The 25,895-nt window shown below is 48.6% G+C and overlaps 2 protein-coding genes across 5 annotated transcripts in view; both read right to left on the bottom strand.

Moving 5' to 3' along the window:
• Positions 1-1,222: 1,222 nt before the first annotated feature.
• LARP6 (La ribonucleoprotein 6, translational regulator) lies at positions 1,223-25,634 on the bottom strand. 4 transcript variants are annotated; one of them, XM_042988489.1, is made up of 3 exons: positions 25,547-25,634; positions 7,503-7,713; positions 1,223-2,745 (listed from the first exon to the last, which is right to left on the bottom strand). In XM_042988489.1, the coding sequence occupies exons 1-3, from the start codon at positions 25,549-25,551 to the stop codon at positions 1,678-1,680; spliced, it is 1,284 nt and encodes a 427-aa protein (XP_042844423.1). In that variant the 5' UTR covers positions 25,552-25,634; the 3' UTR covers positions 1,223-1,677. The 4 variants fall into 4 exon arrangements, with proteins under 4 accessions (XP_042844423.1, XP_042844424.1, XP_042844421.1 ...); XM_042988490.1 differs by lacking the exon at positions 25,547-25,634 and adding an exon at positions 25,214-25,276; XM_042988487.1 differs by lacking the exon at positions 25,547-25,634 and adding an exon at positions 22,024-22,255.
• Positions 25,604-25,895, bottom strand: part of THAP10 (THAP domain containing 10) — a 30,475-nt gene continuing 30,183 nt past the window's right edge. The window contains exon 4 of the mRNA XM_042988492.1: positions 25,604-25,684. The gene's annotated coding sequence lies outside the window, so the exon portion shown is untranslated. The remainder of the gene's footprint in view (positions 25,685-25,895) is intronic.

Genomic DNA, 25,895 nt, shown 5'->3' with positions numbered 1-25,895 from the left:
AGGCCAAGGAGAGGTCGTGAAGCCCAGATGTCCCCATGGCCCACGGGCAGGGAGGGGGCAGCTGAGGGGAAGGGGCAGGGAGGGTGAGTGGGAGCACAGTGAGGGAGCAGGCCCAGGGAGAGGACTGAGGCTGGGCTGTGGCATTGCCCCAGGGGGTGGGGGGTTGGGGGTGGGCCTTTGGGCCACCTACAGCTAACAGTGGTGGAAATGGCAAATCTGAATAACTCCTGGAGGCATTTACCAGTTAATAGGTATTCTGGGACTGAAGGGACACACGGTCCTACCAAGCAGATAATAATCATCTGCTAATTTTTATAAAACGGTGTAATTAAACACATACTCTCCTTTTCCATTTCCACAATGGCTTGGGCTATTATCGTACCTCAGCGGCTTCAGCGTACGACTGGTATCTTCCAGGGACACTGACAGAATAAATGAAAGAACGTGTCTAGCAAAACGCCTAGCACATAGGAGGTGCTGAATAAATACGAGCACCTTCTGTGGTTGCTTCTTTTTTGAACGTGGATGGTGAGGTTCAGAGATGCTGTGTACCATCTGGTGGCTAAGGGTATGGGCTCTGGAGCCAGACCGCTAGGTTCAAGCCAGCTCTACTAACCTAGCCCTTAGGCCCTGGACAAGCTAGTTACCCACATAAAGTCTGTTTCTTCCGCTGTAAAAAGGGGATAATATCTGAAAGTTTGTTGCGTGGTTTGGGGGGGGGGAATTAAATGAGATAATGCATGGAAAACTCTAAGCATAGTCCCTGATGTCTAATCGCCATTCAATAACTGTCAACAAATTTCATTAAATGGCACTTGTCTAAACTCCCCCAAAGGGCAAGTGGATAAGCCAACGCTAAAATCCAGGCCACTGCTCCTTCTGCTACATCAGAAGCTGCCAGTGACAATGGACATTCACCAAGGAAAAGGAGCCAGCCTGGGGACCGTATCCAGAGAGCTTGGTCTTTACTAAGCTGCCTCTGCCTGGGTAGGATTCACTGTGACGAGAGACGCGGTACTCTCATATCTGCACAAACTCTGCCGACCTCTCAGGCTGCCGGAGCCTCAAGGAGAGCCCCAGGGCTGCCCTGGGCAAGACCTCCAAGAGATGCGTCTCCGTTAAGCTCCTCAGGGCCTCCTGACATACCACCCACAGCCTTGTCAGAGGGGCACAGACTTCTGTCAGACACGATCTAGGACTTCAGAGGCAGGACTCCCAGTCGGATGTTTTATTATTTATTGAGTTGACAGGAAATATACATTTGGTCCCATAAGACACCATGCTACCGGCTTAACGAGTTGCCATTACACGACAGAGCCCCTGGGGGTCCTCAGGAAGCTCTTGCATGGCCAGCCGAGGTCGGCTCAGTCACCGCAGGCAGGAGCTCTGTCCTGAGGAAGAGACCCACCGCCCGACCCGCCCTGGAGGAGCCTCTGTCCCACAGCTCTGCAGAGCCGCAACATTCATACACGTTGGGCATCATCAAAATAAAGGTCATGCTGGTTGTTCTGAACTAGAAGGTGCTCTTAAAACCATGGCGTACCAGACAACCTATGTACATTACAAATATATAAATTAAGAGGTCTACACGTATACAAAATCTGTCAAAGGGGACCTAATCGCATTCTGTATCATGCCAGGTATTTTGATGGAGCGGGTATTAAAAATAGAAGGTATTTATACACAGGCCCTGCCCCTCTCGTGTCCTCCGTGGAACCCTCTGGTGTTGTCAGGGCCTCTGGGCAACCTCAGCACCCCCACAGGTAACCCATCGGCAGTCTGCATCCTCCGAGACAGCAGGGGACTCGCCCCGGGGCTCTTCTCCTGTGTCCCCATCTCGGCCTGGCGGCGCCTCCGAACCCAGGGGCTGCCGGAGGGAGTGATGCTGCTGTCGGAGGAATAATCCGTGCACTTGCGAAAGATCTCAGGGCTGGCGCTACAGTTCAGCCTCCCTTCCTCGGCCAGAGGGGATTTTCTGGAAACGCCTTTGCGTTGAGCCAAGGGGCTGCTCCAGGGACTGGAGCACGGGGAGGCGTTGGGGCTCAGAAAGAGATTCTGGTGGCCAGCAGGGCTGAGCTTGGTGGTGACCACGTGCCGCCGGCCGGCCATGGGGGACGTGGGGTTGCTCTCGGGGTCGGAGGAGCTGTTGGCCGAAGACTCGTCACCCATGTACTGAAGCTCCTCGACTCTCTTGTTTAGGGACTTGTTCAGGTGGATGCTCGCGGCGGGCTCCTCGTCCTGGTTCTTGTCTTTGGGAGGTTTCTTTTTGGGTGGCTTCATCCCAATCAGGACGGCTTTCATGTTCTCCCTGCCCTGAGATTCCGTGACCATGAACTCATGCGCTCTGATGGCCGCCTCCACCTCCTCGAACTCCACGATGGCGCACTCCTGGGTCCCCACCTGGCTGTACCGGCTGCTGACCCTCCGGATGTCAGGGGGCAGCTCCCTCCCGGGCTTGAGGATCCGCACTGACGAGATGACTCCGAAGGTCCCGAAGAGCTTGAGCAGGTGTTCCATCACCTTCTCCTGCACCCTTCCATTCTTCTGGGGCGTGGCCAGGGCCCAGAGCTTGGGGGACAGGTAGAGATCGTAGACCAGGAGCATCTTGCTTGGCAGGTTCTCGTTGGGGAAGAGCGGCACGGGGGTGGTCCTCCTCACCTTCCGGTGGTCCTCATTCAACTCGAGGCTCATCGAGTACTTCAAGGCGTGTGCCGTGGTTCTCCAGTCCCGGGTCAGGTGTTTCACCTGAAGAAGACAAAGCAACATCGGAAATGGTACCTATCGTCTTTGCCCCTCTTGTGTCCTCTATAATCTCCCTCCCCTACTTCCCTCCCCACCCCCGTAACACTGGTCGCTAGAATCACACCCGCTGTGTGCAGGCATTCAAAAATCTAGTGAGCTCTCCACAATGTCAAGCTAGGCAGCACAGTTTGGAGCAGTGCCGTCCAGCACAACTTTCTGTGGTGATGGAGACAGTCTAGTCCACGCGAGTTTCGAGGTTAAGCCTGTAGGGCCTGGAACAAGGCTGTTAGATACACAAATCCAAAGCCCACCTCCGGCCGGCGGTAAGACCTGACGTTTTCCCACCTCTCGGTGCCTCAACTCCCCCATCTGTAAAATGGACACGTTTACAGTGCCCGCCTCACAGCGTTGTCGCGAGGAGTGAATGAATAAATCGATATATACATACCTACATCCAGACACACATTATGCATACATATGCACAACTTAGAACAGTGTCTAGCTCATGGCAAGTACGCAATAAATATCGTGTGCTATCATCATTTCAAACATCACGTGCTATCGTTTTGACAGGGCTCGGAGATTTTTAACATTCAAACGCTTTTCTGAAGTTGTGTTTCTCCGTTTATGCGTTGGATACCCAGAAAGTTCCAAAAGAGCTTTCATATTTCACTGGAATATCTCCTGAAAATGATGTGGACTGTTTCAACTTGGAGTAAAACCCAACTAGGGCCTCAAAGAGAATGATGAAATAGTCCCTCCCTCCCTCCTCCCTGAGTGGAAATTGTGCGTATCAACGCGCAGTATATGAAGGCTATATTTATGCTGTAAAACAGTAATTTTCAAGAGGCCCACTTCCGCTGGAGGGAATGCCAGGGAGAATGAGTCATCGCATCCCGCAGGAACTGTGGAGGTGGGTGGGGTGGGTAACCTGAGCCAGGAATGGCGAGATCACCCTGCGTCTGTCCTCGGAGGCCAGGCCAACGCAGCCACTCTGCAGAGGAACCCTGAGACCAAACAGGAACTTCCCAGAACTCAATGTGGGAGACTCCCTAACAGGGCAGTGTCGGGGGGGAACCTCGCAGAGCTCTCAGTACAGCCAGGCTCCTGCAGACAGGGCGCTGTCCGCTCGAGCCTGTGGCCTCTGGGTGACAGGGCCCAGATGTGGGCTTAGGGGTGTGGGAGCCACAAGTCACCTACACACAGAACCCACGGGCTGATGTCCACGGCACACACCAAGAACAGAAGGTGGGCAGAGGTCCAGTCAAAGGGTCGGACTTCAGGCGAACGGGGCCGATCAGGGCTCCAGAAGGGGTGAGGGTGATGATGGAAGGTCACTGCCAGGTGGTGAGGAAGCTAGTCAGTAGCTCGCTGAGGATGGGATGGCGGGGAGCCTTCTCCAAAGCCAGTGGGGGAGAGGAAGAGGAGCTCCTGCCTAGACCTGGACCCTGAGCCAGGCGTGCTCGAGGGAAGGCCAGTACTGCCCTGCTCCGAGGGCTAGAGAAGCTCACAGAAGACCACACACGATCGAGAGAGAAGCGGGCTCTAGAAAGCACCCGATATCCCTCTGGAGCCAGGAGCACAGTCCACTGGGAAATCTCCGTGATAGTCCGAACATCCTAGGCCTGTCTGTGAGCCGTTAGAAGGCGTGTCCGGCACCACTTAAGAGGAGGAGTCAGGGAGGTGATATCCTTGTGCGATCACTAGAACCTGCTAACCTTTTCGGAAACTGCAATTCCCCTGTTTGTCATATGCATTTCCTATGATGATTAGCAGGAAAGCCTTTAGAATGAAAACAGCCTTGGGGGCGCCCGGGTGGCTCAGCTGGTTAGGCGTCCGACTTTGGCTTAGGTCATGATCCCCTGGTTTGTGAGTTCGAGCCCCGCATCGGGCTCTGGGCTGACCACTCAGAGCCTGGAGCCTGCCTGGGGTTCTGTGTCTCCCTCTCTCTCTCTGCCCCTCCCCCCGCTCGCACTCTGTCTCGCTCTCTCAAAAATAAATAAACGTTAAAAAAAGTTAGAACAAAAAGGGTCTTTGTTCTCATTTTGAAGGTGTTGGGGAGTCTATGTCTACTGTGCAGCCACTTTTCAACAAAGAAAAGCCCTCGTAAATAGATCTATAGTGGCAGCTTCAAAAGGAAAGAAAATCGGGCTGCCTCTTCAGGTCCCTGGGGAGGAGTGAAGGAATGTCTACTGGCTGCTTCATTTTGGGATCCCCCACAAACACTTCTTTGTTCTCTGGATGTGTGTGGTATTGTGATTTATCATTCCGAAAGGACTCGGAGATGTTAACGTTCAAACACTTCTCTGAAATTGTGTTTCTGCACTGATGCGTTTGATACGTACAAGCTTCCAAAAGATCTTTCACATGCCAATGCCGTAGCTCCCGAAACTGACGTGGACTGTTTCAGCTTGGAATGAAACCTAACTTGGGCCTCCCAGAGAATGATGAAATAGTACCTCCCTAAAATACATATACATTGCTCTTTGTCCCCGTTCTTGGCACGGGGTTGCTGGCACCCGGTACATTCCCAGGTCATAAGAACACTAGGAGTACTGTTTGTTCCGATGAGGCGACTCTGGATGGGCTCCTGGATGGCTCCTAGTTGACGGCCGGTCACCAGAAAGACCAAACCGTGGTTAGAAGCTTGGGATTTTCAGAGAAGGGAGAGGGTCAGGAAATTGAGATAATGGTCGATCAAGCACACATGAGGAAGCCTCCCTGAAAACCCCAATACCTTGGGGTTCAGGGCACTTCCCGGATGGAGGGTGATGCACCCCAATTCCTCTGGGACAGAAGCTCCTGCATTCAGGGTCTCGTTCTGGGTATCTCTTCATCTGGCTGTTTGTCTATATCTGTTATCATATCCTGTATTACACTGGTAAACGTAAGTGTTTCCTTGAGCTCTGTGAGCTATTCTAGCAAATGATCAAATCTAAAGGGGAGGAGGTCACGGGAACCTCTGATGTGCAGCCACGTTGGACAGAAGCTGTGGGTAACCTAGGTGACTAGCTGTGGGCCTTACCCTGGATGGCCTGGTGCTGTCTCCAGGTAGACGGAGAACTGCTGGGTGGGGATGTCCTCCCCCTACAGGCACATCTGGCGTCAGCGTGTGCTCGCGGTGTGAGACAAGGGAGACGCGCAGGAGGAAGGGGAGACTTTTCCATTGCAACAGGAAGTGCCCCTTCCCTCCTTCTCCTATACCCTGGAAACTTCTAGTCACCCTCCAAGATTCTTTCTTTCTTTCTTTCTTTCTTTCTTTCTTTCTTTCCTTAATGTTGCTTTATTTTTGAGAGAGACAGAGGGACAGAGTGCAGGCGGGGGCGGGGCACAGAGAGAGAGGGTGACACAGAATCCGAAGCAGGCTCCAGGCTCTGAGCTGTCAGCACAGAGCCCGTCGCGGGGCTCGAAATCACGATCGTGACCGGAGCCCAAGTCGGACGCTCAACCGACGGAGCCACCCAGGCGCCCCCTCCAAGATCCTATTTCAACGTCACCACTTCTGGGAAGGCTTCTCAATTATCCAGGCAGGGTTACTCGCTACTTTGTTCTTTCACTGCCTTTGGTCATATTGCAATCCTTCACTGATCTCTCGCCTTTCCTGGACTTTGCAAGGGCAGAGAACCCATTCATGTCATGTATCCTGTGCCTAAGGCAGCACTCAGGGTGCGGCATGAATAGGTTTGATGAATGAATGAAGGCCAGAGAGCAAGAGGAGAGGGCCGACTCTACCAGCAGGTGAGGCAGAGAACAGCTCCACGGAGAGAAGCTCTCCTCCGGGAATGTCTGACCAAGGGCACAGGCGGCTTGGCCGGGACCCAGCTGTTACACATCCCGTTATGCAACGGGCCATGTGGTGCTTTTCCATTCTGGTAAATACGCTTCCCCCACGGAAGACACACGGTGCTGGCTCCAGCTAGTCCGTCCACACTTTGAGAAGTAGGGAATTCACGCACAGTCCAGTTGCTGGGTCTGTGCACCGGAGGGACGTGCGGTCTGTGGCCCGGATGGCGGCAAGCATCAGATACCCCATGTCCCCATTGTATAGATGAGAATGTTGGTCTTACAAACACTGCTGGAGTCTTGAAGGTTCCTCTCCCTGAGTTCTGGGCGCTCCTTCTTCTTCTTCCTATTCATTCGACTGGGCAGGTGAAAAGCTTGGGTTTCACGTAATTCTAGGCCCAGTAGTTGTCTCTCAAGGCCACGGAGTCCCCGTGTCCTGGCACAGCACCCTCCTGGTCACCCACTTGCCTGGCAAGAGTGCTTGAACTTTACTAAGAGCAAGCACTATCATTTCACAACTGCCACCGGCTGACGTTTGTCCCAACACCCAGGCCCCTTTTAATACTTGGGAAGATACTCGCTGTCGTTGGTTTGTTTTTTTTTTTAATGTTTATTTCTTTTTGAGAGAGAGAGAGAGAGCATAAGCCGGGGAGGGGCAGATTGAGAGGGAGACACAGAATCCGAAGCAGGCTCCAGGCTCTGAGCTGTCGGCACAGAGCCTGATGGGGGGCTTGAACCCATGAACCATGAAATCATAACCTGAGCGGAAGACAGACGCTTTAACTGACTGAGCCACCCAGGCTCCCCCGCGATGTTGCTAATAACGATCCTAAATCTCTATTCTTGATCATGTTTCTCTATGTCAGGGGGCAAAAAATCGCTAGTCGTCAGGTATCATGTGGGCAAACAATATTGAGAACTGAAACCCCCAAACACCCCTGAAATCCTGGAGGCAGTGTGTGAGGATGAAGGCTTACCTTTTTGAAAGATGTGAGTAGCTTGACGCTCACATACCCCAGCTTGTTCCTCCTCACGTGCTTTAGCAGGAAGGCGTCCTTCTCCAGGTTTGCATCAGAAAAGTAGAATTCGATCTGATCCACCAGCTTCCTGATCAACTCCTGGTCTGGGGGCTTCCACTCCTGCTCCCCGTCTTCATGCTCGTTCTCGCCCCCACTTGTTGTGGTGCCACTGAGACCAGAAGGAGACACGGGGCGGGGGGGGGGAAGGTTACAGGCTGAACTGCTGTCCCCCCCCCACCCCCAAATTTCTTGCGTTGAAGTCCCAAAGCCCTGTATGTCAGGATGTGATCTTACTCGGAAATGGGGCCCTGTAGATGTAATCAGTTCAAGATGAGGTCACACCAGAGCAGGGTGGCCCCAATCCACTACGACCGGCGTCTCATCAAAAGGGGAAATCTGGGCACGCGCACACAAGGAGAATGCCGCGTGAGGATGAGGGTGGAAATGGGGGTGATGAGCAGAAGCCCAGAACCGTCAAGGGCGGCCAGCAAACCACCAGAAGCCAGGGCACTGGCCCAGAACAGACCCTCGAGGGGAGGGCATCTTGCTGACACCCCGGATTCCCTACTTCCAGCCTCCAGAATGTGAGGCAATACATTCCGTGGTTCTAAGCCACCCAATTTGTGGTGCAGTTCTAGGAAACTTCACTGGCTCCCACTCGAACTGCGCTCCTCAGAGGGGGTATCACCTGGTGATCACAAGGGGCTAAACTGTGCCCAACGAGCTAAGAAATCAAGCTTTTGTTTTTAAGGTGGACCGAGGGTCACTAAAATAACACCACCGTCTACGAACGTTTCTGTGCTGCTGTGCCATTGACGGGATGCTCTTCACATTCCCTCCTTATTCTTCCCTCCCCACTCCACCCCCCCATCCTGATTTCTGGAAGGTAATTTAGCAGACTCACTAAGAGTCCCAATCCTAGAGGTAGACCATGGGGGTTCGAATCCCGACGCCACCATTTATTAACTGAGTCAACTCAGGCAAGGAACCCCGCTCCCTGCCACACCTCAGTTCTGTTATCTGGCCACTGGGAATCACCATAGTCACTCTCCTGATAGGACTGTTACGAACAGTAAATCAACTAATACATGGAAATGGTCACGTGAATGCCTGGCACACCCTGAGAACCGAGTAGGTGACAGGTACATTCATTTGCACCTCACATCTAGGACCGAAGCTCCAGTTTTCTGTCCCCAAAGCCTGCACACATATCCTTTCCATGTGTCGTTGGGACCCTGCCATGGAATCGGGAAAGGATCCCATTCACCAGGGCCTTTCTAAATGAAACCCATACCCACCAGTAGTTCCAGCTGGACAGACTTCCTCCCCCTCTCCCTGAGAGTCTTAGGATATGAGAGCAAGCCAAAGAAATCCTGAGCAAAGCTTCTTTAGGCAGGCAAACCTTCCACCAAGGGATTACAAACACTTCAAAACCATAAACATATAGGGACTTTGTGACGATCTGCCTCGCAGGTGACGCCATTAATTCGAAGCTCTAGAAGGTGGCTTCTTTTTTGTATGTTTAATTACCACATTAAATTATGTACTATCCACTATCATACATATCTTATTCAACAAAAAGGATTGGTTAAAAATGACTTCCAGAGGGGCGCCTGGGTGGCTCTGTCGGTTAAGCATCCGACTTCGGCTCGGGTCACGATCTCACGGTTTGTGAGTTCAAGCCCCGTGTCGGGCTCTGTGCTGACAGCTCGGAGCCTGGAGCCCGCTTCAGATTCTGTCCCTCTCTTTCTCTCTCTCTCTGTCTGTCAAAAATAAATAAATGTTAAAAAAAAATTTTTTTTAATTACTTCCAGAATAAAAAAATTACCACTTTCCTATGTGGCAGCTTGATTTCCAGTAACATGACCATCAGGCCCGGAGTCTCCATTAACATGTTCTGAGTAGGGAGAGCATCTCCTGGGAGTGATGCAGACACCGAGCCACCAACAGCATTCAGTGTGCTTCGACTCTGTTGGGAGCACCTGCTTGAGTCCCCAGCAGGCTCAGGAAGTTCACAGCGGCGTGTTCACAGTAGACAAAAGGCAGAACCAAAAATTTCCACTGATGGACGACTGAATCAGCAAAATGTGGCACATCCATGCATCGGAGGGAATGTAATTCAGCTTTGAAAAGGAAATTCTGATACATACTGCCACGTGGATGGACCCTGAAGACACGATGCTAAGTGACATGAGTCTGTCCTCAAAAGACAAATACCACGTGATGCCAGTGACATGAAGGATCTAGAGTTGTCAAATTCACAGAGACAGAAAGGGGACTGGCGGTTACTGAGGACTGGGGAGGGAGGGGTGGGGAGCTAATAGTTAATGGGTATGGAGTTTCAGGTGGAAAAGACAGAAAGTTCTAGAGATGGAAAGTGGTGATGGGTGCACGACGGCGTGAATGTCCTCGATGCCACTGAATTGTACACTTAATGATGGTTAAGATGATAAGTTTTGGGGGGAGGGTTTGGTTTTCTTTTATAAGTTTATTTATTTTTGAGAGGGCAGGTAGGGGGCAGAGAGGGAGGGAATTCCAAGCAGGCTCCTCACTGTCAGTGCAGAGCCCAACATGGGGCTTGAACTCAGCAACCGTGAGATCATGACCTAAGCCAAAATCAAGGCTCGGACACTGAGCCACCCAGGCACCCCTAAAATTATGTTTTGTAAAAAGCCTTTTAAAAATGGGATGGCAAACTAAAGGAATATTTTAAGGCAGCCTATAAAAGCAGATAAAACAGGTCAAAGGCAACTTAAACATCAGACAAGCTGAATATTTTAGAAGTTTCTAGAAGACAGCTGTGGTAGATAATAGATTCAACCAACATCTGATAGCAAACTCTCACTTACCTTTCTTTATTATGGAGGCTACAAAAAGACAAAAACAAAACTAAACATGTACTTTCTCAGCATCTGTTACAGGTAATAGCCATCTGAGCCACCTGTCATGATATGGCCAATAATACACAAGTGAAAATCTTTTGGCCCTACCTCTTCCCTTTTTAACTGATTTGAGTGTGGATGTGATGGTTGGGGTGGTGGCAGCTATTTCACTACCAAAAGAAAAAGGCCAAAATGGGGCATCTGGGTGGCTCAGTCAGTTAAACATCAGATTCTTGGTTTTGGCTCAAGTCATGATTTCATGGTTCAAAGGTTCAAGCTGCACATCGGGCTCTGCGCTGACAGTGGGGAGCCTCCTCAGGGTTCTCTCTCTAACCCTCCCTCTCTTTATGCCCCTCCCCAACTCAAGTGTGTGCACACACAGGCACACACGCGCTCTCTCTCAAAATAAGTAAATAAATTTAAAAAAAGGAAAAGGCCACAAGAATTAGCTTGGCCTGACTTCTTGACATTATTGGCTCTGATATTATTGAGTTGCTGAACCAATTCCTCTAACTACCTACCTGCAGATTTCTGATTACAAGGGAAAGATAATGTCCATTTGCATAATTCACCTGTTAGCTGGGTTTTCTATTACTTACAGCCAAATAGTAGGAGAGTAATATTGTTTTGACAAAGTGGTGCTTAAAACATGCTAACTGAAAAGTGTCAGTGGCACAATCAATGGAATGAAAAAGGAGAGGCAACATGGACAGAACGGATTTTCACTCTATTAGAGAAAGTTCACACCCTAAAAAGCAGTTCAACTAGATAAGTTGAATACACCAGATACAATAACTACAAACGCATGGGAAAGTCTGAGCCCCAATGACAAGGATGAGAATACAGAGGAGTTGGGATGAGGTGTATGCTAATGACCAGTGAAGAGCTTTGAGTGGACTCAGATGTTAGCAAAATGGTCTAACTTACTACAAATCGGAAGTATATCAGAGGTGACCAGACCATCAAAGGGACCCACACACTAGTTAGTCCTACCCCGCAACTAGAGTAGTTGAGTCTATTACAAAAAGTAATCTCATGGGGCACCTGGGTGGCTCAGTTGGTTAAGCAGTGGACTTAGGCTCAGGTCATGATCTCGCAGTCTGTGAGTTCAAACCCCGCGTGGGGCTCTGTGCTCTCCAGAGCCTGGAGCCAGCTTCGAATTCTGTGTCTCCCTCTCTCTCTGCCCCTCCCCTGCTCACACTCTGTCTCTGTCTCTCAAAAATAAATAAATGTTGGAAAAAAAAAAAAAAAAACCAGGATCCATCAGGGCACAGGGAAGTCACAAATCCAATGGAGGGGCGCCTGGGTGGCTCAGTTGGTTAAGCATCCGACTTTGGCTCAGGGTCGTGATCTCACAGTTCGTGGGTTTGGGCCCCACGTGGGGCTCTGTGCTGACAGCTCAGAGCCTGGGGCCTGCTTCGGGTCTCCGTCTCTCTGCCCATTCCCCACTCATGCTTTGTTTCTCTGTCTCTCAAAAATAAATACATATTTTTTTAAAGTTATCTCATAAACAAATAAAACATAATGAAAGGATGGGGATGTAATTTCTCAATTTCTCCAGTGCCCATTCTAGAGCCTCCCGTCCTTTCCAACGTCTGTCATGGGAAGCCTTTACTCCCTGCTGAGGATTCTATGACAAACTTGGTTGAGAAGATGACGTTCATCGAAGCAGACTTGCCCAGACCTCCCTTGGACATGCCCTCCCTCCCCACAAGCTTGTTCTATATGTCCGGGCATCTGCCGAAGCATCTACCGCATCCAGGGCCCTTTTCTCCACCTTGGTCCTCTTAGGCCTGCAGCAGGATGGGACGCTGTTGACCTCTTTCTTCTCGGTACCTCACGCCCCGGGCTTCTGTGATTTGTCCTTTTCTGATTCTTCTCCCCATCTAATTGCCCTTTCAGTCTCCTCATTCTGCTCCCATTTCTCCAAGGATCTATCCTTGACCCTTTATCCCCTGGCAACCAATAGGTTTCAGCTGCCGGATAGCACATCCAATTCAAACCTGCCTCTACCTACCCCTCCATCCTTCTCTCATGCCTGAGACCCCATCCTCAATTCCTAGCTGCCTGCCTGATGCTTCCACGTGGACAGCCCGTTAAAACTTCAAATCTATTATGTCCAGAATTGAACTATCACCTTCTGCAGAGCTTGACCTTGGGTCGGATTGAAGCCTAGACCTGGCAAGGGGCATTCTATCTGGGAAGCTCCTCTTTTCATACAGTCTGATGGTAAATAATCCACACTGTGTGTTTGTGGGGGGGACGGGATTCTGCATCGGTTATTTGCAGCCAGTAAGCAGACAGGCAGGTAGCCAGAGATTCCAGAACAGGTGGGCAGTCCTGGGAAGGTGATATAAACCATTCTGCGAGGTCCTTGCACCCTAAGGACCCCTCACTACATGGGTGCTGTCATTGGCAACTGTATATCTCCAAAGGGGGATCCTGAGAGGCAAGGCCTTTTTGCACATCTGGGAGCACGCTGCCTTCTTTCCTGCTTCGTGCAACAGCCTTTGAATGAAAAAAGACCAGTATCCTTTACGAACATCAAAGAAGTTTATATCTCTTAAATATGAATGTTGGTAACTTTCTGTCAATTACAACCGTCCTGCAAAAACCGTGTATCTTTCCTCCCAAACTGCCCCACTGACTACTTTCCCTATTCACTCTTCTCTGCATTTAGGCTCAAAACCCAAGATGCATCTTTTAGCCCTCTCTTTTTGCCCCCACATCGAACCAATTATCAAGTGCTGATTTTATTCTGCAGTGTCTCCCATCTGTTCCCTTTTCCATTCCAACTGTCCTCATTACTTCTCCCTTGGACACTATTAATAGCTCATCAAAAATGAATCTTAAACATTAAAGTGAAATAAAAAACACAAAGCAAAAGATGAAACAACATAGTGCATAACTTACAAAGAAAGCAACGATCCCCCCCTGCTGCCACCCTCTCCAACTTCACCTCTCCTCCCTAAAGGCAACCTCTAGTCAACCATTTAGTTCTTAGGAGAGTTGCCTTATGGTTCTATAAAATATGCTCATTCTACTCCTCACATGCCAATTTTCAACATGGGGGTCACTCGTCTCCCAAAGCCTCTTTTTCCAATTTTTAAAATTTTATATTATTTTGGGGTTTTTTAATAGCCTTCTAATTGTGTTTTAAAATAATACATTTAAAATTCTGTTCCTTATTCCATCAACATTAAATGATACTTCTCACTTCCTCACTACATACAATAGGTGTGTTCTTTCCCTCTCCTTCCATTTCCAACCTTTCAAATTCTCCCAGATGTACCTTTATGTTATTTTGTCATGGTCCATATTTACATTCTACTCTGTAACTAATATTCCATGTTTTGTCTATAGATACTAAAAGTAGAAAGTTAATCAGTTGTGTTTACCTTTATGATGGTACAAACACTGATCTGTGCAGGGTGGAGGCATTTGCCAAGATTGCATTTCTTTCTTAAACCTGTTAGTTGACCACCTGTATTGATCCTCTATAACTCTTTTTTTTTTAATTTTTTTTAAACATGTATTCATTTTTGAGAGTGAGAGAGACAGAGTGTGATTTGGGAGGGGCAGAGAGAGTGGGAGACACAGGATCCAAAGCAGGCTCCAGGCTCTGAGCTGTCAGCACACAGCTCGATGCAGGGCTCAAACTCACAGACTGTGAGATCATGACCTGAGCTGAAATGGGATGCTTGACTGAGCCCACCAGGCGCCCCAATCCTCTATGACTCTTACCCTCTTTTTCATATTGACCTCGTTGTCTTTGTCTTTGATTTACATTGCAAGAGATTTTCTGACATTACCTTCTAATCATTCTTGATGAATTGTTTAATTTCAGGAATTATGTATTCTCCAAGAACTCTTTTATGTTTTCAAACTGCTCCTTTTTAAAAGCATCCTGTTCTTGTTTTGTGGATGCAGTCTCTTAAATTCCCTCTTGGGGTACTCTCCAGAGTCTACATTTTTAAAAGTCTCTTTGTTTTAAATTTTTTTTAATGTTTATTATTTATTATTGAGAGAGAGAGAGAGAGAGAGCACAAGCAGGGGAGGGTTAGAGAGAGGGAGACACAGAATCCGAAGCAGGCTCTAGGCTCTGAGCTGTCAGCACAGAGCCCGATGCGGGGCTGGAACTCACAAACTGCCAGATCATGACCTGAGCCGAAGTCGGACGCTCAACCGACTGAGCCACCCAGGCGCCCCAAAAGTCTCTTTGTTTCCAACAGCATCACCTCTATATCTTCTGGGATCAGTTTTTCATTTAATTTCATGTAATTGGTTTTCTTCATGTGATTGGTAAACAATTCACCGTTTCTTTATTCAAAATCTGTTTAAATAAACTTATTATAGGATAATTTCAGATTTATAGAAAAATGGTGAAAAGAGTACAGAGAGTCCCCATGTATCCCACATCAGGCTTCTTCTATGATTAATATCTTGTGTTAGTACAAGGCATTTAACGAACTAATACGAATACATTATTATTAGCTAATACCTTATTCAGATTTCCTTAGTTTCTACCTAATGGCCTGTTTCTCTTTCAGGATCCCATCCAGGATACTAGATTCTGAGTAGTTGTTGTGTCTCCCAGGCCTCTCCTGGCTGACACAGTTTCTCGGGCTTTCCTTATTTTTGATAACCTTGACTGTGCTGAGAAGTACTGGTCAGATATATTGTAGAAAGCTCTGCACTTGGGATTTATCTGATATATTTTTTTAGGATCAGACGGTGGGTATGGCTTTCAGGGAAGAGAAGCACCAAGGTAAACTTCCATTCTCATCACAGGATATCAAGGGGACTATCAACATACCTGATCACTGTGGACGGTGACCCTGGCTGCGGTAGTGTTATTTTGTGTCTCCACTGTGAAGTTACTGGTCCCCCCTCTCTTTCCATACTGTGCACTTTGGAAGGGAATCACTGTATACAGTCCACACTTAAGAGGTGGGGAGTTCTGCTCCGTGGCTATTCAGTTCGAAGAGTGAAGGGAGGTCTGGGTTGCTTTTTCTTGGCGGGTCCATATCGGTTCCCTCCACAGCTGTATACTCTGATTTTCTTCCTAGCTGGGTCTATATCCATGGATGGCACATGCCAACTGGAAGGCTTCCCTTTAGGGTGGATAGGCAGGGAGTGATTAAATAGGGGCTTTATATGGAGAAGGAGTTACTCTGCAGGTACAAGCTCTACCTAGCAACCCCAGATCATGATTCATTCGGCTCCTTTAGAAAATAACCTTGTTTCTTCCTTTCCTCCTTGCACGTAAACAGTGATGTTGGTTGCTCCTTTTTATGGTCAGGCAGAGAGGTAAGGCAATTGTTCTAAAGGAAGAATTTAAATTACCTCTTGGATATCAACATCCTTTTCAATCCCTGCATCCTTCACATATTTCCTAACCAGAACCTTTCTAGGGTTCTGTCTTCCCACCTCCTGCCATCTCCCTCTGCATCCACTCTTGCTGTATTTTGGGTTAAGCCTCTTCCACTCTGTGCCTTTTTACATGTTCTGAAGAACCGCTATGTCCCTGCTCTACTCTAATACTAATACTAATGTTTTCTATTCTGTTAAATAAAATCCAAAGTCCTTAGCCCTTTATTCAGATTCATTTAGAATCTGGCTGAAAGCAGCTTCCAAAGGAATCTTTGTCCATTTCCCTTCAGATCCTTTGCTCTAAAATAAAAGCATGTAAAAGATTCACAGATCCCTGTAAGTGTCACCAGGTTTCTGGACTCTGTCCCTTTGGGCATACTGTTCCAACTCCTTAGACATCTTGCCTTATCTCTCAGGTCCAAATCCCTGCCATACATCAAGCCCCATCTCAAAGCGACTCTCTCAGGAAGCAAATCATTTCAACTTCTCCTAACCCTTGCCTGTACTTGTATTGAAGCTACCGTGTGCATATCTTATTAGTGCCCTTGAACCGTATCAGTGTCCTTCATTCTGGCACGAACCAACATAGTAGGAATTTACAAAGTATTGCCGGTGTAAAGTGAATAGTTTCTGTAAGAGCAAATCTGCAGGATTCTTTGAGACAGGAAGTATGGTTACCGGTGAATAAGCCATTAGTGGTCTTTCAAGAGGACTTTGAAAAAAAGTTTTACGTTTACAGTCTTGTTTTCTTTTAAATAAACCATTGTAAATTAGGAGTACTGACGTGTTCTTTTTTTGTAACAGTAAACCTGCTAGAAATTAAAGTAAAGGGTAGAAATGAGGAGGTACACTTCAAAACAGATGATGGGGCTCCACAGATCAGTGTTGAAATATTAATCATATTTACAGATGATCTAGGGAAATAAGTACAACATAAATCTCCAGGGCTGCCTTTCTCATAAAATCTCAAGATAATCTGGAGATATTAATTAAGTGGTTATTCGAATGACACCTTATGAATAAAAATATCCAAAATAAAATGGTGGAATAGTGAGCTCCTCACTACGGCTTTCCGTACAGCAAAGATTTCTTGGATTCATCACCTATCTTTGCAGATGGTCTAGCCGAGTATGGTGCTTTGGCCACCAATACCAAGAAAATGGCGGACAACAAGAAGGAAGATATTGAACAAAAAGGAGCAAGCATCATTTATGAAAAACAGTAGGATCCGGGACAATCTGTCTATAGTTCCTTTTGACTTGCCTTTAGGAAAAGATAACGAGGCTGAAAAGGTTCAAAAGGTAAACAAAATTGATCATGCAATATGAAAACACAAGGGCAGATTCCAAAAAGAAAGGTTTTTCATAGAGACAAGTTGGAAACATACACGGGGATGTGTCCAAGTTTGGAAAAGGCAGTATGGGAACAATTATATTTTGGATGCCACTAGCAGAGGCCCCATGCTATGTCTGGGTGGCCAATGGGTTCTTAGTTATTACGGACATCATGACCTTCTTCTCTAACCCTGTCTTCTGCCATGCTCTTCTGGAATCTTCCTAGCGCCTGCAAAAGGAGTACAACCAGTGGACGTCTCTGCAGGTCTAAATGGTTTGCGGTGTGAAGCAGAAATGTTTACACTGTATTTACTTCCACATCTGGTACACAGTTGGCATTAATAAATGGAGCCTTTCATTATCATCATCCAGAGCAGAGAAAAGATGGCTCGTGCAAGGTCCCAGAAACATCCCGAAGAGAAAGGAGCCTAGATGTTTCTGTCTGTTAAATGAAGGTGTGCTTCAGTGATTTTATTCTTCATGCTAATATTTAGTATTATAATTGTAAATCATTTTTACACATTGGAAGACAAAGCAAACAAATAAATATGTTAATGCTATTCGGAATCAAGATTGTCAGTGTAAAAAAAATAAAAGTAAATCAAAAACCCTATTATGTTAAATATGAATTGGAATTATCAACATTAAGTTATTTTTTAAAATGCATTTCCCAGCTCTATGGAAAGGGTCTAAAACCAGTGTTGCCCCAGTAGAAATTAGCACTCTTAATTCCAGGTCTTGGTTTCTAAATACCCTTCTGCTAGTATTTGAAAAATACTAGCCACAAGGATTCCTGTGGAAATGGCTGGGTCCCATGACCAGAATAGGAAAAGTACCAAATAAGCCCAGAATATCTAGCAAGAGAAAGCAAGAAAGTGCTCAAAAACGAAAGGGCATGTTCCAAAAGGCTATCCTGAAGCCAACCTGAAGGGGTCTCCCTACTTAATCAAGGACATTTTGAACATCAAAAAGAATGAATGTAACTAATTTTCAAAAAGCAAATAAAAATCGATGAATCGAGGAGAGCCCCAAAGGAGGGCTCTAATTTACAATATTTGACGTGACTATTACAGCCACTCCTCTCTTCGAAAGCTGGTCATTAGGCATTTATGTTGCCTCAGTAGGAGGGACACTTGTTCAATCCCAGATGATGAGCAAGGCTCTCTGATACAGAAAAATGCCAGTTAATAAGTGAACAAAGGCTAATAAAATTATAAAATCACCAATTGGTAATTCCTGAGGAGTTGACTCTCAGGCAAGGATCAGTAGATGGTAAAACCATTAGGTGAAGGGCACTGGTGAAAGAATATTCACAGGAACCCTCATATCACTTGTTCCTTGCAGAAGAAGAGACACAGCTTCACAATGGAGAGATCAAGTGGTCTCTGAGTCAAGTGGTCAAATTAGAGCATCACTTTGGTCACAGCCACCTGAGGTGAATGCAACCAAAAGTCCGTGGCATTGCCTATGAGGTACTCTTGCCAAAACGTTTAATCCAAATTGAGCCAAGCCCTTAGCCTAGCTTCCAGTTTACAGGAAACACAGGGTACAAAGGAGCAAGTTAGGGGCGCCCGGTGGCTCAGTCGGTTGAGCGTCCAACTTCGGCTCAGGTCATGATCTCGCAGTTTGTGAGTTCGAGCCACGCATCGGGCTCTGTGCTGACAGCTCGGAGCCTGGAGCCCGCTTCGGATTCTGTGTCTGCCTCTCTCTCTGTCCCTCCCCCACTCATGCTCTCTCTCTGTCTCAAAAATAAATAAATATTTTTAAAAAACAAAAACAAAAAAAAACAAAGGAGCAAGTTAAAGTAGATGATGACACCGTAATCACACCAATTCAAACTGGGAAACATTCAATGAGACATCTGGCCTCTTATTTCAAAATAGCAATGCATTACAAAAAAAAATGTGAATGTTCTAGATGAGAAGATTCTAAAGGGACATAATAGGCAAATGCCACCCCCTGGATCGGATTCTGGTTGGAGGGCAAAAAGGAATATCTATAAAATGCAGTGTGGGACGACTCAGAGGACACCCAAATAAGGAACTTGGTTATTGGATCATTTTAGGGATTACACTAAAGAATCCCTGTTAATTCTCTTCCTTGCAATAATAGCATTATGGATACTATGTCATTATTAAGAGCTCCAAAATAAAGTGCTTAGGGTATAGTAAGTCTTGTGTATAACTTATTTTCAAATGGTTCTGAGAAATCCATACATATGTCCATCAAATAAATATGGCAAAATATTAATAACTGTTAAATCTCGATGGTGGATATCTGAATGTTCACCATACTACTCTTTCACATTGTATGTTTGAAATCTTTATTTCCCAAAGGTGACAATAAAAAGAAAGACACCGTTTAGCGAGCAAGACGTGGGAAGAAGGCTAAAGAACATTTTTCTCATTTCCGCTATTGCTTGTACCCCAGGGAAGAACCTAGTATTGGGCTAAGTACTGGCGGTGTAGAGAGGACTAAGGCAAGGTCACTGCCTTTAAGGATCTCCGTTTGGTGGAAGAAAAACACACAAATATTTCAACCCGATGGTGTGATGCAATCATAGAGACGTGCATTCATTCAACAAATATTCAGAAGCACTCACTACATGCTGGGTGCTGAGGATACAATGAGAACAAGGCAAGCTTGGTCCCTGAATTCAGGATGTCCACATTCTTGTGAAGGAGACAGAATTATACAGTTACAACGAGGCAAGTGCTAGGTACAAAACATGCAGAGTGCTACGGCAACAGCAACACGGAGGGCAGGAAACAAACAGCTTTGGGGGGGCGTGGTTAGGGGCAGTGGGGATGAAGCAGTGAGGTTTTAAGGCGGACTAGAGATCAATCAATCAACCAATCAACCAATCAATCGATCAGAGCCCCAGAGGAGGGAGTGCAAAAGTATGTGGACACGAAACTGCACCCTGTGTTCAGGGACCCAGATGGGTTCGTGCTGCGGGAGCATGAATTGCTAACACAGGCAGGGAAAGAAACAATGGGCCAAGGGTGGTGGTAAACCTGGGTGCTAAATCTCTAGGAACAGCTTTAGGAACCTGGGCTTTCTCCTGCAGACTCTAGAAGCCAAGAAGTATCCGCACAGAGTGGGGGGAGCAGGGGAGGGAATGCTGTGCCAGGCTAGCCCAAACAGGGGGCAGCACGGATACTGTTCTTGGCTACATTCTCCTGCTCTGGACGTCTGCCTGCTGGGCTCAGTCGGCTCCACCGCCCTAAAGAGCCCCCCAGGGGTTTTCTAGTGTCAACTCTCTGCCAGTGGGCAGCAAGAAACGCTTCAAACTGAATGCTCCATGAGACTCCAAGTCCCTGGAGCTGGGAGCGAAGGGAGGCTCTGGAGGGAGAGTGGTGGGGGTAAGAAGCCCACCCAATGAGGATCACATTCTCCTAGATTTCCACAGAGGGATCTTTCCTAGATCTCTCAAAACTTAGTCCCCTAGTATAGGGGACAGCTCTTTGCCAGAGTCACAGGCAAATCAAATCAGAAGGGATCAGCCACTCTGAGCGATTTTATGTAACTTCTGAAATTGTTTGACTAGGTGACTGCCTTCCCTTCAAGACTGAGATGTCAGTGACTATGGAGTCATCATTTTTATACTCTCAATACTCAGCACGGAGCTGAGTGAATGAGTGAATGAATCAAGCTTTACAGTATACAGAGTTCTGCTATGTCAACTGTGGCTACTGTGTCATCTGCTGTGGCTCAGCTTTCCTGCTCTCAACTGCTGGGCTGGCCTTTCCTCCTCCAATACCTCTGTCTCCACGGAACCGCCCCGAATCTCTGGGTGCCTAAATCCAGACCCCTTCCACTGCAGAGGGGTCAAGCCAGTGACGGGGAATGGCTCTGGACCCAGTATCTTCACGCCCTTCAGTTGAGTCCTCTGCCAGTGAAGTAAAGCTATGCCTGCCAGGGAATCATCCTGCAGAACCCTGACAGCTAAGAGGCATGGACACAGGAACCCAGAAGAAAGAGGGCTTTTACGAAGTGCCTGTTGGCATTTCCCAGAATTTGCAAGTTCCACCACTGCGCTACTCCGGTATCCACGGATACTCCATACTGTATGTCCTTTCAATATCGGGAGGGATATTGAATATAGGGGGGAACCCACAGACCTGAAAGGCGTGGGCGTTAGTGGACATAGGTCCAAGGTCTCCGGCTGTTGACAAGAGCTCAGGGCCCACTGGCACCGTTAGACAGGTGGCCTACAACAGCCATAACAGCTCCAGACTACCCATCACTCAGGAACCCAACAGCAAGGCAGCAAGATGATGATGCAAGCTCGGGAGTCAGGTGGGGGAGGCTGCCTGAAAATGGGAATCCCCGGCCCTCGAGAAGGGGAGCAGCAAGCCTTGAGCTGATTCCAAATCCGAGCAGGAGAGCTCGCCACACCGTGGAATCACTCCTCGGATCCCCCAGCAGCAAGTGTCAGCTGGGCCTGGCCTGCCCCCACCCATTCGGACTGATAAACAGGGCGATAATGGCAGTGAGGGCCCTCCTCTCCAGGGGAGGTGGGCCACTCTCGGAGGGTTAGGGGGGAGACGGGACCGAACCAGGCTTTTTGGAGGGTCCCGGGTGAGCGCACGCAGCGAGAGCCTCCTCCGGGGGAGGAGGAGATGGCGAGGGTGGCCCGGGAAGGACTTCCTCCCGGGTCCCAGGGCATGCCGACGTCCAGGCCCCTGAGAGCCCCGCCGCCAGCGCCAGGAGCCCCGGCCGGGGCGGGTGACAGCTGCGGAGCGGGGCACCCACAGCCGCCGAAAGCAGGTTCCGCCCGGGTGGGACGCCCCGCGCCGGCGGCCCCGCCGCGGCCGACTCGAGCCGCTCGGCCCGCGGAGTTGTCCCCGCGCCCCCCGCTCGGCCGGGCCGCGCCCCCGCGCCTACCTGTGCCCGCGGCTCGGCTCCTCCTCGCTGGCGCTGCCCCAGCCGGGGCTCAGGTACCGAGCCGGGTCCCCCGCGCCGCGCGCCTCGGTCCCCTCCTCCTCGTCCTCCGGCTCCTCCACGTCCTCGGCCTCCTGGATGGCGACGCGGATCTGCACCGCGGGCTCGGGCCCGGGCAGCGCCTCCTCGCCCGCCTGGGCCATGGCTCGCGGACCGGCCGGGAATGCGGCGCCGCCGGTCCCCGCGCCGCGAGGCCGAGCCAGCCGGGCGGCGGCGACTGCGGCGAGGGGGCGGGGGCGCTGCGAGCGCGCCCGGGAGGGGACGGGGGTCGCGGCGCCCCGCCCCGCGGCGCCGCCGCCGCCGCCGCTCCGGCCGCCAAGCCGCGCGCCAGAGCGGGCGGGGCCGCGACTGGGGAGGGCGACTTCCTCCGCTGTCCCCGCGCAGCGCACGTCCCGGAAAGATGCGCTGGACCCCGGCTCCTCCAGTGAGCGCCCGCCGCTCCCTCCTCCCACGCGTCGGGGCCCCGGAGAGGGGAGACGGGAGGGCGCAGCGCCTCTGACTTGTCAGCGTGGGGATGACTTCTGGGGGTGGCAGGCACGGACAGCACCTTAAGGGGCTTCTGTGCCTCCCGGTGTCTCCCCCACCGACCGACAACTCCACCATTAGTCCCCTTGCTACAACCACCCTGGACTGTGCGCCCTGTGAGGTCACACACTTGGTTCCTGCCGTGACCTATACCACTGGTTCTCAAAGTGTGGTCCCCAGACCTGCAGCCCCAACCTCACCCGGGACCTTGTCAGAAACGCACCTGCTCGGGCCCAATCAGGTCTCCCGAATCAGGATCTACGATTCTGAACTTCGTGTTCTAACAAGCCTTCCAAGTACCGCCAAAGTTCACTGAAGTTTGAAAGCCACTGCCCTGTAGTGCTTCTTAGAACATACCCTGCATATAATAAGCACTCAAATACTGTTGAACAAATAAAGGGAGCTATTGAAATGCCAGTATGTTCGAAAAGCCTGTTCACATTCAGCTGTGAATGAGTTCCATAGCAACCCTGCAAATGTGACCCAGAAACTAGGGACAGAAGCATCGACATAAATAAACTCTGAATGTGTTTTCATGAAGCTCTTAATTTACCTTCTTAAACATAATTTATTATATTAATTTGCCAAACTAGGGCTCCGAAAGAACAGACCCCTGGACCAATACGTTTTGATAAGGGGAAGCAGATCAGAGAGGCTCAAGAAATGGGATCTCTTGGAAGGCACTCTCCTTGTAAAGGAACACCATGCACCGGGCCCTTGGTATCTGGGCTGGGGCCAGGAGAGACCCCGGGGGGGGGGGGGGGGGGGCGGCAAGGACAGCCCATCTCCGTAAGGTTTGACTAGAATCTGCGTCCCTTTCTTTGTCAGATCTCTCTTTTGATTGAAGGGGCCATAGAGTGAGTTAAGGGAAGGAAGAGAGAGGCCCTTGGTGTCCGTACCAGGATGGCTCAGAGCCTGTGTCTGAGCTATGGGGAGGGAAGAGACAAGAAGTGGAGAGGATCTGTTCTAAGCTAGCGGCGCCTCCTGTCAAGACTGTAAAGCTTATAGAACCTCTGTATACCTGGTCCACTCTCATCAGGATCAGGAGAAGATTGGCAGCCCTCTCCAAACCTCCTGTTTTGAGAACCTTAGTTCCTGATTTTCACAAAGCAATACACATTATTTCATTTAAACCCTCCTGTGTGGTGAAGACAGCAAGGATTATTATCCTTACCCACAATAATGGCTCATATTTGTACCAGGTTCTGCAGTGTATGATGAACTCATTCATACCTATCTCAGAGCTCCCGATTGTCTGAGCCTAAGAGTCCCCTGGGGAATGTTCTGAAAACACAGACTCCTAGGCTCCTATAATTTTAACAATTGGCAGTTGGTGGGTGAATCTGGTCTGCAGAAGTGTTTTATTTGGTTGGGGTTGAGAAAAAAATAAATGGCATCGATACGCCCTTAGGTTCAAATATATCTGCCTGTGCTGTCTCTGATATTATTTATTTCTGACTCCTCAGAAAAGAATTCTGAATCCAGAAGGGATGTCAGACATCATCCAGCCTTGAACTTTTAGGGAATGGGTACCCCCAAGTGTACAAACCTTCTCTCCACTGAGAGAAGAACCATATACCACACACACACACACACACACACCCCTTGGAATATATCACGAATTGAATGCAAAACTTGCATAGGACTTTTAAAGCAACTTCACATAATTTTCTCATATGTAGTAGCTGGCTTAGCATGATGCCTGGGGGAGGGAAAGACAGACACCCCCATCCGCATTAGGGACAGTGCTTCACGGGAGGAGTCCAACTCAGTCACTATTCAGATGAGGATAATGAGTTCTAATGAAGCTCATGGGTATTTATTATATGCTTAAGCAAATGATTCAATGAGTAAATTTATTAATGAGAGAAGGACCTCTTCCACTCTATTACGGCGCCCGTTCTGTCCAGCAGAAAGCCCTGCATCTAGAAATGTTTGTTGATTTGATTTGACTTGTCCTAACCACACACCCATCATTTGTGCCACTGGTGAAGGAATTTTTTAAGGTGCCCTTCTCATTTCTAGCTCCTTCCTTTCACAGAGCTGTGGCCAGGAGATGAGGCCAGCCCCACCCAGGCCTGTGTTGAATATCACTGCGGGGAGTCTGCATCAGCATCGAGATGATTAACAAAGTCTCCTTCAGCAAAATCATGACCTCAGCCTGGAGTTGGTATCCTTCCCTTTCCCTGGAATCCTGAGGGCTCATTTTTATAATAAACTTAAAATGGGAAACAGTTTTTCCCCCCACAGCTTCTGAAGATGAAACAAAAGGAAATATATTAATGAGTCATCAGGATGGACTGAGATTAGGTTGAATCAAAAATACAACCTTAGGAGATCTTTCCAGTATACGAAAGACTGTTGTTTGAGAATCAATTGGAAATATTTTTTTAGCGCCCCTGGCACTAGAATTGCAAACCAAGGACTTAGAATAAGATATTAATTTGGAGAAATTAGGAGTGGGCTAAGTATTGATGGTAAAAGCTGGTAGTATGAGGGTAGGGGTTCAGCAGAGGGTCTGGTTTTAACTGTAGGGGAAGGAGGGTGGTTTATTTAGTCATTTACTCATTTGTTTAAGCGTGTAACAAACACCAGGCCCTATGCTCGCCTTAATTTTGTAAAATGACTAAGACGTGATCCGTGGATACCAGGAGAGGAGGGAGCCTGGAAAAGACGTCCTTCAATAATAGAATGTGTCTACGGCAATAAATGCCACAGCAGAAATCTGTACAAAGAGGCACAACCGGTGAAAACGTTACCGAGGATGTCTTGAAGCTTAGAGTAAAGCAGTGCCCACATAAGCAATAGAGTGTGGTGGAAAAAGCACTCACTCTGGCAGCAAATAGACCTGGATTCCGACACCAGCCCTGCCACATCTTAGCTACACAACCTCTCTGCTCTTCAGTGTTCATACCTGTAAAATGGTCCGAATGATCCTTACCTCATTGAGTCGGGTCTGTAGATCAAAGCAGATTGTGGAAGACGTCTAGCACAGCACCTGGTCCGGATTGGACCTCAGTATCTACTCGTATACACTGTGATGTGGTTCTAGGTACCTCCAGACCAGGAAAATCTTAGCCTGAATGGGGAACACAGCATTCAAGTTGTTGACATGTATCTATCTCCGTTGTCAGTTAAGTAATTGGTATTTTTCTGGCCAATACACCAAACTCTTATAAGCTGAGGTAGCCTTTCAGAGCCAACTTAATTCTGAATACCCTGACAAAACAGAGGACCTCTCTGGGCAGGAAAGTAGCATCTTCTACAGTCCATGTCTAGCTTCAATCAGA

Source organism: Panthera tigris, chromosome B3 (genome assembly GCF_018350195.1).
Source record: "Panthera tigris isolate Pti1 chromosome B3, P.tigris_Pti1_mat1.1, whole genome shotgun sequence".
Classification (NCBI taxonomy): domain Eukaryota; kingdom Metazoa; phylum Chordata; class Mammalia; order Carnivora; family Felidae; genus Panthera; species Panthera tigris.
This window is presented reverse-complemented; position numbering and strand designations above follow the sequence as displayed.